The 15,243-nt window shown below is 39.4% G+C and overlaps 1 protein-coding gene across 1 annotated transcript in view; it reads right to left on the bottom strand.

The window, feature by feature from the left end:
* The window catches only part of ADAMTS12 (ADAM metallopeptidase with thrombospondin type 1 motif 12), a 147,680-nt gene that overhangs the window by 88,654 nt on the left and 43,783 nt on the right, over window positions 1–15,243 (bottom strand). The window contains exon 3 of the mRNA XM_059874058.1: window positions 6,333–6,507. Coding sequence (XP_059730041.1) covers window positions 6,333–6,507 — 175 coding nt within the window. The remainder of the gene's footprint in view (window positions 1–6,332; window positions 6,508–15,243) is intronic.

Genomic DNA, 15,243 nt, shown 5'->3' with positions numbered 1-15,243 from the left:
CCCTTAAAATTACAGGAAAGCAAATACAGTAAGCAAGCATGGTGTAGCAAACACTTTCTTTCCTGTGGCACAATAACTGAACAGAAAGACTGGCGAATCACAATGAAGAAAAACTTTTCCCTCCTTATAGGTTTGAGTCATATTATTTGGAAAATGGCTTGTCACAGAACTTTAAAATTTATTCAGTCTTTGAGTGAGGTAGCATTATGGTGGCAACAAGTAACAATTACGACCTTAAAACAACAATCCTGCATTGCCAGATTTTTGTTCCCCACCTCCTGGATAACACAAACACTTAGGGAATTCACTTTGCTTCAGTTAATAGGAGCAAGTGAAATACTGAAAGTAAAATTCCTTCAGAAAAGAGAAGAAAATGAGAAAACAATCAGGGACAGGGAAAGCATGTACCAGCACTCTGCCAGCACTGAGTCATCTCAGGCCCTTACTGAGCACAAACTTCAATCCACTCGAGTAAACCTCTAGTTTTGACTCCTCACTCATTTAACCAGAGAGGAAGAATGGCAGAAAAAACAGTATTTTATTCCTTTTTCCTCTACCTGTACTGAGAGCTACTAAAAAAACCTCCCATGTATTCCTGAAAACCAAAAGTTAGAATATTTTGGTTTCATTCCATGAGGTTGTCTGGGGAGGGGGGAAGTGTTCTGATACCAGTTAGCAGCAATTGTCACACTGACTGCTGTGATAAAACAATTCTCATCTCTTTATTTCCCAGGTTCCCCATCTCTGAAATGCTAAATACTGCTGTCTGCACAAGGAGGCACTCATTTTTTCAGTTCAGTGCAAACTTTCAGAGATGAGAGATACTCTGTGTTCTTCTTCAAGCTGTTTGCTTTGTTGTACCTGCTTTAAAACAGAGGTCATTCTGACTGAATCTCCCTATTTGCTCTTTTTTAATGATAAGCATCTCATAAACAGCTTAGAAGAGCCAGCTGTAGGAAGAAGAACCATGCAGGAAGAAAGGTGCTCTTCCCTAAATTGAGGCCGAATTATCAGTTACTAAATTTCAATGTGCCACCTAACCATTCTATGAATAATTGTCTCCATGTCCTGGAGAAACCATGCTAATTAAGCTGAATTGTAACTGATGTGATTAAATACAGGATAAACAGATACTGAGAAAATATCAGCAACTTTCTTTAAAAGCAGACAGAAGCTACAGAGCCTCTACCAGAAGGTCTGAGCTTACAACCAGGAGTTCAAGCGAAGTTACTTACATTGGCCACAATGTCCTTCTAAAACAAAAGAAGATAGGTTATTGCTTGAGAAAAAATATTGCCCTGGGTTTTTTCTCTCTCCTTCTTTCAAGTGATTAAATGAAGGATTTCAGGGTCGAAAGCAACTATTACTAGATCACCCTGTACACTTTGCAAGCATAAAATCTGAAGAGAAGCCTTTGGCAGTACCAAGTTAATCATCAAAAACCAAGACCATGATTGAATAAAGTCCTGCAGTCAGACAGAGGAAGCACAACAGGTAGTAATTGCTTGAAACAGTTCAACGGTATTGTAGATTTCTGTTATATGAATTATGCCATCATCACTCAAAATACTTAAATTTTGAGTGATGATGGAAAAACTGTTAAAAACCAGTTTTGTACAGACAATGCTGTTCTGCTCCTTTACCTCCCCTTCCCCTCCTCATCATTTCACACAGTAGCTAACCTCTTCTTTCTTTCACTCCAGCTTTATCCCATCACAGTTACAATTTTGGAGCAAAATTGCTCCAAATGCAAGAAAATCAGTTTTAAGATTTGTAACTTCTCTGCAGACAAGGAGTGTGTAAAACCCAAACTAATCCTAACTTCAGATCTATCAAATACTTCCATGTCAAAATGATGGTAAAATATACAACAATTTTTTGTACACCTAAAGCTTCAATTAAACATTCTCAGAGATCTATTTTAATACTCTAAACCTTTCATGCCTTAGTTACACTTCACAGCCTTCTGCAGCAATCACCGGGTTGCAATCTGCATAAACTCAACTGCCCTCATCCTCTGAACAACAGCAACCTGTCCTTCTCTCCAGGCCAAGGAAAAGAAGGCCATCTGTTTGCACAGTCCCCTCCTGGCAGCACTTAGGAAGAGCTTCACTACAACACAGCATTTTCACTCGCAAACTTCACAAAATTTCTATTATTTTGAAGCTCACAAACAAAAAAACCCAAAAAAACAACTTGTGACAGGCTGCATGAAAACAAGCAGTAGGAACAGGAGATCACTTCTTTTTCTGCAGAAGGTAGGATAATTCCTCCTTCCTTAAATTATACATCAGAGCACTGTCAAGTTAGTTTTTAAAACTGCCTATTTTGAAGTATAAAACTTCAAATTCCCAGATCCTCAGTTTCCTCTCCTGAGGGCACAAAGGGTTAGAGAGGTTTTTTATAAGGCACAGGGACACTTTTTATTTATCTTTCCTGTTACTTCACAAATATTTCAAATGTACAGTGAGACAGGTGCTAGCAGAGTCCAGTATTGTTATGCTGCTTTCAATATTAGTAACTCAGTTCTGCATGTAGACAATGACTGAGTCAGCTGGCATTTGCCTAAGCAGCAGTGCAAAACAAACATAAGTTTTAATTTACATAATTTACTGCAATGATTTTTCTCCAAGTATCTGAAACTGTTAAAGATAATACTAAAGTAATTAATGTAAACATTGCAAGACTACAGGGAAGTCACTGATTCTAAAGCATTATTGCATGCAGGCAAGAGAAGTAAAAAGCAGGTTGGACCCTGGATATTCATGCAGTGGTTGCCACAGTAAAATTTGTAAAAGTTGTTGTTGCACAAGGCTTCTTCCAAGAGACAAAGATCTTGCGTTAAAAAAAAACAAACCTGGAAAAAGAGGATTAGCATCCTCTACCTATTCCCCCCTGTAGTAATTCCTTTACTTTGATTTCGTCTGTACAACTAGTCTTTATATTCCTTGCCTGACAGGCAGATTAGTTTCTGTCTAAAAGATTTCTACTATCACCACTCAACTCTGTGCACTGACTTGTAAGCACCGAGGTGATTCAACTTCTTCAAGCAAAAATCACCACTACGCTTTAACCTGAACACATACCAAGTGTAAGTCACAGAAATAACTCAAGCATCTTAGTTTAATTTTAAAAAGCCTGACAAAGTCAGAGCTCAAATAAACAAATGCAGACACTTTGCATGATGAATCTCAGCCCACAAGGTTAAAATATTTGAACACCAGTTCCTGTAAGACATACAATAGGCAACTCTTCATCAGCTAAGCCCCAGCTCAGCGGTTGCTGAGGGTTGAAAACACAAAATGGAATTTAACCTATAAAATAGAATTATTTTTTATAAATAACTGTGAACTGCAAATTGAAAATGCTTTGCCTTGAAGGGATCCCAAAAGGCATTACTCTAAGCTATCTGTGATGTCATATGGGTGCACAAGATTTCTGGCACCAACCTCAAAAGCATGAAGTCCATGAAATCCTGAAAAGGTGGCAGAGTCAACTTTCTACCTTTAAAATTTATTTATGCACAAGGTATTCACTAAAGTCTAAGTAGCAAATACACTTGGCACAGAAAGCAAGAATTTTAACACTTTCCCTTCTCCTTCTTATATCACTTCTAACAAGACCACTGCTCTGACAATGTGCAGTATCTATACAAGATGACACTGAATTCTTTCTTCTATCCCTGTCGAAAAGCTGGCTACTCAGAAATGAGATAAAACACAGAATGGCTTGGTTTGGAAGGAACCTGAAAGATCATCTAGTTTCAATTCCCTGCCATGGGCAGGGACATCGTCCACTAGACCAGGTTGCTCAGAGACCCATCCAGCCTGGCCTGGAACACTGCCAGGGATGGCGCATTCACAACTTCTCTGGGCAACTTATTTCAGAGCTCCATCACCCTCAAGATAACAAATTTTTTGCTAATATCATATATAAATCTACTCTCTTTCAGTTTAAAGCCATTTCCTCCTTTCCTTTCACTCCAAGCCCCTGTAAAAACTCTCTCTCCATCCTTCTTGCAAGCTCCCTTCAAATACTGGAAGGCCACAATTAATTCTCCAAAGAGATTAATTCTTAATTCTCTCCAAAGCCTTTTTTTCTCCAGGGTGGAAAATGCTCCAGTCCTCTGACCATCTTGGTGTCTGTCCTCTGCGCTGGCTCCAGCAGGTCCCTGTCCCTCCTGTGCTGGGAGCCCAGAGCTGGATGCAGTGTTCCAGGTGGGTCTCAGCAGAGCAGAGTAGAGGGGCAGAATCCCCTCCCTGCCCTGCTGCCCACGGGGCTCTGGATGCAGCCCAGGACACATAATACACAATTTAAATGTTAAGGCTTTTTGAGGACTCTATTGTTATATGCTGTCAAACAAAGGGAAAAAATGTAATGATGGAAATGGTTTTACCCCCATACATTTCTTCACACTGAGTCTTTAACTTTTATTAAAGCCAAGATTATGGTTTGGTTAAAAGCAGGTACTACCTCTAAGGGCTGACTGTTAAAAAAGAAACATAAATTACAGCTGACTAATTTGTTAGTTCATAAGGCACCATCTCTGTTTGCCTGCAATATAATGAACATACTATCACCAGAAATAATTCTGTCACTTTGAAATGAGTAACATCAGACTGGGAGTTTAAATTGCCAAGTCTGTTAGAGCGGACTTAGCTAATCTAAGTGATGTAGAGAAGTTATGATCTCTTTTACAGTGCCCAGATACAGCCAGTCTTTTTCTGTCTCATTCTGCGTGACTTTCAAGAAAGATACAAGAGGCAAAAAGTGAGAGGTAGAAAGAAAATAAGCAGACCACACAAAGCAAGCCCACAACATGTTCCCAAGGATCTCCTATGTCCTCTCCACACTTAAAATTACTCCATGCAGATGTTATTTCATCCATATGTTATTTCATCCATAAAAAACCTGGAAGACAGTAGGCAAGAACAACTTCCTCATTCTTCACAGGCAAATCTAAACTAATTTCTCTTGTCTAGCCCAGTAGTCATCAGAAGGAATGAAAATTCAGGGAATTATCTGAAATTGACACCAATATAAACATTACCTTTAAACACTCCTGGTTTTTTTCAAATCCAGGGTTATCTTCTATTAAGAAGACATATACTTTCACTCTATGAATAATAAAATGGAGCAGCATTCATATTAATTCTTTTAGCTTCTCCTTTACCTTCCCAGTATCACAGAAGACTGGGTAACTCCCTCATCATCTTTCTCACTTTTTTCCCCCTGTTACCATTTTGCACTACCTTGGGCCAGCAAGCCAGAAGTGCACTTCAGGTCTATGACCAGAAATACAGGGGGGTCAAGTTGTTCTTTGCTTCTTTAATTCACCAATCCATATTACACAGCAGTAAAACTTCACCAGCAGTCATGATTGGAGATTAAAAATTCCTACATTCCTCCTTTCAGTTTCCATTCCTGGAAAGGAACCAACTTCTCTTAAACCACTGACCTGTGAAAGACAGAAACACATTCCTGTGTATTCTGCAGCTCTATTTGTACATAACTCAGGCCTTAGGTCATGTAAGTAATTACCAATTCATCCCTACCAATACTATCTTTCAAAAGTTTGGTGCAGACTTAGATCCAAGGCATCAAACATCAGAAAACTAACACAAAATCTGCACATTCTTGGTGTGAAATAAATCAAGAAAATTATTTCACTAAATAAAGGAACTAATTTTGTAATTATGAAATGCCAACGACCTTCTAGATATATTCTTCCCTTCCAGCATAGTGTACTAGTTTGTTTTCACAAAAGACATGGTCCTGAGTATCACTGCACCAATATTCAAGATATTTTTACTTCCACTAAAAAAATCTTGCTCTTGATGCCTGGTACTTCACTTTCAGAATAACTAAATAAAACTCTTTAAATAATCTGCTAACAATCACAGAAAATCTAGAAATCCTAAATTTAAACCATGGACTAGACAGGAGTTATTTTATGTTGAAGATAGAACTTGGCATGGAGCGAGAACATTTTATTAAAAATAATGCTGACTGCAAAGCTTTTTATCCCAGAACTCCTCAAGCATTCAGGTTTCAAATTCACTGAACAGCTCTGGTTCAAGAAAAATTGAAGGGTAGACAGGATCAATGGTGTGAAAAACATATCTCAGTAGTCATAAGGAGGATTTAGCTTTTCAGAAAGGAACACAGATGGGTGGCTCCTGCGATGTTTTGATTAAGATGCTCTCATTTTGCATAATCTTTTCTTACAGAATTTTTAAAAGCCTGGCAGAAGGAAAAGCACACACCACTGGAAAATAGCTGCTTAAAAAGATTTAGAAAGCAAATAGGCTGAAATCCAGCAAAATTAGTACCATTCAGTCCACATGCTCGTTCCTTTTCCATCGGGATGGCCCGTCTTCTCCTTAAAGCATTCTGAAGGTTATTTGCACCATAGATAATATGGGGATGGGGTGTTCCCTCCTTCTGTGGATGCTTTTTAATGGGCTCAATGAAGTAATCTCCATGGGGCAGATGGAAATATCCAGTCTGAAAATAAGCACAAAAGAGTTAATTTCTCCTGTTTAGTACTAGAAAACAAAAATAAATATACTGCTCATACCACCAACCCCAAGCTTTCCTCAGAAGCCAGTCATTACACTGGAGAAATATGAACATAATAGGTTTTCAGCATTTATTCTGCTGCATACATCTAGGCTGTTTCATACCTCAAAGTCATTACAGTCCAAAGTGAAACAGAAAAAATATCTCCTTCCTAATAATCTGAAACTGAGTCAAAGATTCTCACATTTTTACAAAGCCAGTAAAAGGTCAAAAGCTGATTTGACAAACATGATGCACAAGGAAGAGCTGCATCTTGTTCTTCTGGTGTTTTGCACCCCTTCCCTGGAGATCAAGACTGGAATAGAAGCTGTTTCATAAGTGCAAATCAAAATTCTGTTCCCAGCTGCAGTCCCACAATCAATTACCCAACCCATCCAATGGGCTGGACTCTGTGGTCCAATTTTGTCTCAAACCATAAACCCATACTGGCCCCCAACACTACAATGGAAGCAATAAGAATTTTTTTGAGAATTAGCAAGCCATTAAGAACATCCAGTAGATCAGCTAAAAAGGCTGCAACATTTCACATGCTGAAACTTCTGTATCAGCCTCCCTGCTCTGCCTAAGCCACAGGGCCCTTGATATCCATCTGGACTGCACAGGGTCCTTTTACACCTCACTCTGCCATGATCCAGGACACACTTCCAACCAGGCACTGCCTTGGTCCATTGTGTCAGCATTTCAGCAGGGACTGCAAACACTGCAAAACCACAGTACTGCCCTTCCATGTCAAGATATATGAAGCAGTATTGAATCTAAAAGCAAAGGATCTACTGACAACCCAGACCACACTGGGGATGGGACAGGAGGCTGGGGTATTCCAGTCCTGGCTGTTTTTCCTCTTTACTTTCTTGCTGTGGTCAGTGCACCCCTCTTAGCCTATTCTGGAAGAAGGAAAAAAAATGCAGTAACAGTTTATTCCTGCACCTGCTGTATTCAAACATAGAATGGCAGACAAATTTGCAAATCTTTTTTAAATATTCCAAAGCCTTAGAGTTCCTCTGGATAGTTGTGAAAGCCAGCATGAGGTTAAAGATACGAAAGAAACCATTTGAATGGAAGAAAAGCACTCATAAAGCTAAAAAATAACCATGGGCTCTATGTACAAGGAGACAAGGGGCAGCTCAGTGAGACACCTGCCTCCACACATACTGCCACAGGGCCAATACATCCCACAGCAAACTTGTGCAAATAAATAACTGTGACTCCCATTTCACAGTTTACCCAACAGTTCTGAAGATCAGAAACTCTTTGCAATGGAAGTCAAAGTTTTAAAGCCAGAGGTTGGTGCTGGTTTGAAGCTGTGTTTATACCCCTAAAGCATCAAAGGTTCAGGACTCATCGTCACATGTGTTTGTTCATCTGGGATTACAGCTACTGCCTGTATGGGTTTTGTTTCATTTTTAAGAAAAAAGAGATTGAGACTTCTGATTATTAAACAACATACAAAAAAATGCTCATGTCTCTTTTTAAATCATAAATCAAGGCACAGGATCAGAGCCACACACAGAAGCAGCCGTTTTATCCACGTTCACGTTGGATAAAACTTTCAGGCAGGAGTGAATCCATACAGCAAGAATGCATCTACAGTGGTCCTATCAGGAGATCTGTGATGTGGCTTTCCTCATGTTGCTCCAGCAATCAATGCACCTTCACAAATCCTTGCCCATTCCTTTTCATTCCACAGGGTTCAATCTTTCCTGGATATTTTTAGTTTGTGACTGGATTATTTGATTATTTTGTGGGGTTTTAAGCCAGTTGGGATGAAGAACTAGCCATCTTCATTTGCAGACCCAGATTTTTGAAAGCAAGTGGCAACAGTCCCCAGATTACTGTGTCAATGTCTGTCTGCAACAAAAAAGGCCAGACAATCCTAAAAAAGGTGAAGTAAGCCTATCAGTGGTAACCTCAAGCCCCTTCATCAATGCTTGCATGTTAAAATTCAGCTGTCTATCCAAGCTGTATAGAGCAGGGAAAAAAGCAAAATTTCATTACATGAATGTGACTGTAAAAGCCCATTTCCAGCACATAGAGGCGTTCCAAAAGCTTCCAGAGACTTCCAGCACTTACTAAAATCTTGCTTTGCATTTGCACTTTCACCCTGCACAGGCTATCCACCAATAAATTAAATGCTGACACTAACTGAGACCAAAAAAAAAAAAAAAAGAAGACCAATCTTCATATTAAACTTACTTCAAAGCACTGAGAACTGGCAAAACTCCCTTTGCTGATTAAATACATCTTTAGTTTTGCTCTTCATAGCTGTTCTTTTCTGACTCACAAATATAACAGCAAGAATTTTTCATTTAAAGTCCATCAGATTTCAAGCTATGTAAATACAATGTAAGCTTCTTCTGATCTTCACCTGCTTTTGAGTGCATTCATACAGCCTCAGAATACACAAAGGAGGGCAGTTATGAAAGCCTCATCAGAAAAAAGCCATTCATATTTACATTAATGAAAGGGTTTAGTTATCACCACAGAAAAATAATGACTGCAGAGAAGCTTTCCTCATTTGAACTTCCTTACGAAAAGCTATCATGTAATACAGCAACAGACATGGTCAGAAAATAGGGGTGAGGAGTGTTTGTGTGTTTGTTTGGGGGGTATGTGTTTCCCTCAAAGCCCACAGGTGAAAAATCTACAAATCTACCACAGTATTTTTTATAAACTGTTGTTCTCCCCTCTTTCAAATCTCACTCTTTGCCCTCAGATTCTGACATGCTGCGGCTGCAAATGCTTACCATACTATGTTTGGGAGTGCTGCTACATCATTTCATGGGATTTTTATTCATGTGCCTCATTATTTTGATACAACTCCCTGAACATATCACATCTCCTACATTGCATTTCTCTTGCCAAAAGGACACTGATGATCCTGGAACACCTCTGACTTAAAAATTTTCAAACATGTTTCAAAATGTTCTGATTTTCAGTAGAATCTGCATTTTCTAGTGTAAAGCACATAGTTTTCACATATTTCTTTTGGTCAAAAGCTCGGGAGTTTGTCAAAATACATTTTCTGGCATATTTTTTTCAATCACTTCCACGTGGGAAGCTGAAGCTGAGTCCTGTGGGAAGGGAGAGAGCAGGTTTACTCTTGGCTATGGTTTTGAAATTGCAATACTACACCAGACAGGAGGGCCTAGAATTAGTGGGTGTTTGTTAGGAGAAAAAAGGAGGGAAAAAAGCAACAATCTGTACTCTAAAGCTACAATAACAGTATGTTGACAACAGTGCCCAAAAAAATTACATCTGTAGTGAGAACAGTAACTCCATGAAACTAAACAACATTTCTGACAGCAAGGTTCAAACAATAATTTTGACAACAGGACAGTGATTGAATCTGAAAATACAGCAACTTTTAGAAGCAATATGAAAGAAGAGGACAAGATTTGGGTTTCACCTTTAGGTACTTCGCTCCAGGTGCTTATTATAACCATAATACATGGTAAGAGAAACTAGGTTTGAGTAAAAGAATTAAAGACAAAATTGTGGCATATGAAACATGCATTATCAGAGAACTAGAGCTGCAAATAATCTAAACTGAGCTGGTGAAGTAAATGATCTGTTAACATTACACATACTAAATTTATTTTAGCTAATCACTTAGTTCCTTTCTTATGTCCCTTTTTTTTTCACAGGGATATTTCTTTTTGAATTTCTCATCTGTTCCTATTTCAGTCAAAAGAAAAACCTAGCATCCAGATGAGATTTTTCACTACATCCTCAGACAGACCTAGGAAAAAATACCACCTGCCATGATGCTGCTCAGAACAGAAAAAGTTTGGGGTTTTCAGGTACTGAGTAATTTGATGGAAGATCTTTATGAACACCACCCACTCTAACTTGTACACACTTCTACAAAAAAAACCTATGCTTTTAGCATAATTTAGTGAAGAAAGTGTTATGATTCTGAAACACAGCCTTGTGGTTCAACATAGCTTTGGATGGAAATAAAAATAGCTTATTTTACGACAAAGTAAGTGAAAGAACAGAACACTATAATTCCACGAGATTTTACATACTTTTGTCACACTTGCTATAATATTTTAGGAACTGACAGAAAACTGGCCAGAGGTGCAGATTTATGCCCTGGACAATGTGAGCTCAGAAAGTTCAGACACAGGATAAGAGGAAAAAATAGCCAAATTTACAGCAAGATGGGCTTTTTTGGAAGAAAATAAGGTATCTGGAGAGGAAGGATTGTCTGACATACTCCAGTTCCCAGGTTCCCAAGAGACCTATCAGTTCTGAATACCTCAGAGAGAAGGGTCTTTCTGGCTGAGAGGGTATACTCAGCCAAGGAGAGAAGTCAAGTCTCTTGGGCCCTGTCTATCAGCTACAATACAACTACTTAAGATACACAATCACTCAGAGAAAGTTGGCAGAGAATCAATCATCTGGGTTATAGCACCAGCTTGATGGTGACCACACTCAACTTCATCTTTTTATTCACTCTTTCTGGATGAAGGTTATCTAGGATAAGTCTTGAGAAGCTAAAGCATTAAAACCCCCAGCTGTTATAAGAACACGTAAGAGAAGCAAACAGTCCAAAATATGCATTCATTTGCCCTCTACTATGACACAGATGCAGTTCATTAAATAATTCTGAATCAGGTGTCACTTCTATGGATCTTGAACTCACTCTAAGCTTTGCATCTCACACAGAATCTGAAGCAGCCTAGGTATAGTCACTTCTACTGAAGGAAATTCTCTGTGAAATTAATCTTCTGTAGAGACTGCAGCATGCTCACTTGAAAATGTACAACTTGGAGCACGTAATTTTAAAAGACATCTTTGTTCATGCTTCATTCCGGTCATGGCATCCTCCACTACCATCTTTATTGTCCATCCTAAAAACATTTATTACTCCCTCTATTTAGTGATTTTCCTTGAGAACAAACAGTCCAGGTATCTTATTCCTACATTTACTTGTGGATACCCTGTTGCTGCTGCTATACTTGCGTCACAGAAATATCCCATCTTCTTCCCTCACTACAGAAGATCCACAAATTATGATAATTGCCTGGCCATTAAGTCTTTGAGCCTCGTTAGGTAGCATCTCTGAAGCTGTGAAATCCAGCAGCTCCAGAAGAACATCAAACTCCTACATCTCTAACCATGCCCAGCAGCAGTCACTTCATATTCTCCAGCTCCTTTCCACATTCGTACTTTATATTTTTTGAAATACATCCCATTGGATCTACACAAGCCAAAACTGTCCTTCTTTGCTGCACTTAAAGCTCAGACACAACATTAAATTCCAACAGGGTATTTTTTGCCCACTACAGTACTAGCAACTGGACATTTTTACAGTCTTGAAATAGAGCAAAGATAGTATTTAATAAATTTTACACAGCACTCAGTGCTGGTTCTAGTAAGCTGAAACAAGGTGTGTTTGCCACACACTGAGCATGCAGCAGGTAGATGGCATGGCACAGTTGATTAAAAATTCATTAACTCAATCACAGTTTCAACCCTTCTTCTATTTACCAATGTGATTTTCACACTGCAGCTCAGACCGACCACCAAAAGGACTGCCTGAAGTCCAGAGCACCCTGAAGATCTGAGCCTCCTTCTGTCAGTATTTCCTTGTTGCTCAGCTGCTGCTGAGATCCCTGGGTCTTGGAGGAAGACAAGGTCACAGTTCTTTGGGCCGCCTGGTCTGTTCAAAGGCTCTGAGGTGATATCCCACCAGCACAGCCTGGGCGCACGGTGCCTCGCCCGTGCTCTGAGCCACACAGCAAGGTACATCAGTTGAAGATGTTACCTTGAGAATTAAATATGCCCAGACGAGTTTCCTCCTGCAAAAGTCAGCTAGGTCACACTTGCACTGCATCAAGCAAGGATGATGAAAAAGTAATAAGGTCTCAAGCTCTATCTCAAGGTGAATATAATAGCAAGCTAAATATAAGTTTGAAAATCAATCAGCTTTGCTATCCAGCTTGAAGGACGCTCTTTGGTGAACAGTAATATACCTTTTATGAGTTTTTTACTATTCCCCATATTTATGCTTTGCCTTTTCCCTTCCTCCTCTGTTTTTATATTGGAAGTTTTAATGGTAACTAGTTAAGGTTAATGGTAACTAGTGGGGAAAAAAGTAATAAAAACCCACACTGCTTTTTCAAGAGCAAGAGGCTTACTCTTACTTTAATCCCAACAGGGTGAGATTATCAAGTTTTTACTTCATTTGGAAACAAAAAACAACTCAGGCAAGTGTTACTGTTCTGAGACAAAAAAGTTTGCTCAATTCCTCCGAAGACAATTTGGGAGAGTAAGAAAGAGCAACAGCTGTTTTCTCCATGGAAAATACTCTTGAAATATCTCACTCTAATTTTTCTAATCAAATGAATGCAGGGGGCTTACATGGTACTAACTGGGGATTTTTATCTTGTTAATATTAAAACTGCCTTTCATGAAAATGCAAATTAACTATGTAAAAATAGCTTGTATTCTCCCTCTGAAATCCCCTCTGACACTTTGCATGAGAAGTTTTGAAGCTTTGATTTGGAGGCAGTACATTTTCACATTTCACAAAACAGGTTACGTTTGATGATTTAAAGCCTATCTAATGTTGAAGAGTGAAGATTTAACACCAGATTGTTAAGCAGTTCCGTGCCTAAACAGTGGTTTCTATTAAGAATGAAAAGACAGGCTAGAGGATTCACAAAGCAGACATGATCTCTAATCACCACAGAGACAGAATGCACCCCAGTTGTTTTGGCTTCCTGCTCACTTATACTCTAAAACTAATTTCAAGCCATTCAGCATGACAATGCTAATATTGCAGAGTTCAAACTTTATTAGAGAATAACTAAATGCAAACATTTGATCAAATGACAAGTGGCTTTGTTTCTATTGACAAGTATTGTTTGTATTACTGTGACCTACAGGACCCCCAGTCAACAGCCAGAAAGCAGAGATACAAATGATGACAGCTGCCACAACGTGTGCAGATGGATGGAAGAAAGCACAATTATCCCATTTTACACTAGATGAAAGTCTGTCAGGAACCTTACTCCTCTCAACAGCAGAGCAAGGGAAGGTCACAGCAAAACTTCTTCCTCTCAATAAAAATTATTTTGCTTGAAGAAAAATAAGTCTGTGGGGCAATGTCAGACTGACCCAACTGTTGATGCTCCTCTGTTCAGCACAAAACCAGTAAGTGGTATCAGAAGCATACAGGATATTTTAGGTCTGCATTTGTCATCATAAGTGTGTTGCAAGAGAAGGATTCTGCCTCTTTTTTTTTTTTCCAGACTCATGAAGCTTCACAACACAGACAGGACTTATGAATGAATTTCACCATGCCGGGGAAGGATCATTCCAACACTTAACATCAGCGTCATTTCAAAGTGACCTTAAAGGCAGCCTGTACTGACGCCCTCAACCTCTTCATTACTTACCACCCAGGTTTCCAGTGCCTTTCCAGAAGGTGACTTCCTAGTACCAAAGGAGCAGCAAAGTGACATGGAAGAATCTTCTAATGAATCCATGAGGAATCATGGATTCTGCTCAACAACTGCAGCTTGAAACACACTGCCCTTGTATCCAGGGTGGTGTGTGCAAGCATCTGCTCCAATTGCTCTGCACAGCCTTGTGACAGCCTGTGAGCCATGCTCAAGCTGCAGCTTGTTGTGCTATCCCTGGGGAGGAATGAAGGGGGAGGGAGCTTATCAAAACCAAATACCTTACAAAACAGGAAAATTCAGTCCCAGCTGAGGGCAGCTATGGTGAGTGACACATTACACCAAAAAGGTTACTCTGCACCACAAACTAATCTCTGATAAAAAAGGGACTGAAAGTAGGAACTGGGATGTGGAAGGAAAGGGCAGAAGAAATTAAATGAAACTATAAAAACAAGATTCAAACTGAGATTCAGTACTTGCAGGACAAAGTGCAGTCTCTAGTACACAGCTCATGCTCAGCACGTGTCACTCTGGGAACCAGCATGATGATAACTGGCAATCACCAAAGATGTGCTGAACTCCTTCTGGCCTGGGGCAAAGCACATGCCAATCACTTGACTTTCTTGGTTATTTCTGGCAGCCTGAGAAGAAAGAATGATGTGCTTTCATGACTGCATCTGGCAAACTACCACGAATGTTTTCACAAATCTATGAATCCCAGTTCCCTCTAATACATAACAAAGGTGGAGGCTGATCTGATTCAGCACTGGATTCAGGTCCGTTTAAAAGCACAAAGTTTTTAAAAGAGTTGGCCCTGAATGCAATGTAAACCCCTCCTTGAAGTCTGAATTCTGACTGAAATCCACTCCCTCTAATATGAGAGGTACAGTGCACACACTGATATATCATCAAATTTACCTGTGCGCACAAAGCTCACAGGCAGGAAATTAACTTCTCTCTCAGAGCTGCAGAGAGATGACCTAAACTGTGAAATACAAGTTGTGCAAAAAGCCCACTCCAGTAAAAGCAAAAGCCTGCAAGACAACCAAATACTCCTTAACAAGACATAGTCAATAAAAAACAAATCAAAGTTGATACAAAACCAGTAACTCAGTAAACTACTTAGACAAAGACTAGCATAACTCAGGTAGTTTCCAGGATTCTTCTGCGGGGAGAGTGGTCTGATGAAATGTCAAAGGTGTCTGAGGTGATGGATACTTTAAAGTGCTTCTGAAGCTGGCAGCAAATC

This window comes from Haemorhous mexicanus, chromosome Z (assembly GCF_027477595.1).
Source record: "Haemorhous mexicanus isolate bHaeMex1 chromosome Z, bHaeMex1.pri, whole genome shotgun sequence".
Classification (NCBI taxonomy): Eukaryota; Metazoa; Chordata; class Aves; order Passeriformes; family Fringillidae; genus Haemorhous; species Haemorhous mexicanus.
Note: the sequence above shows the minus strand (reverse complement) of the source record. Positions and strands in the feature narration are given on the sequence as shown.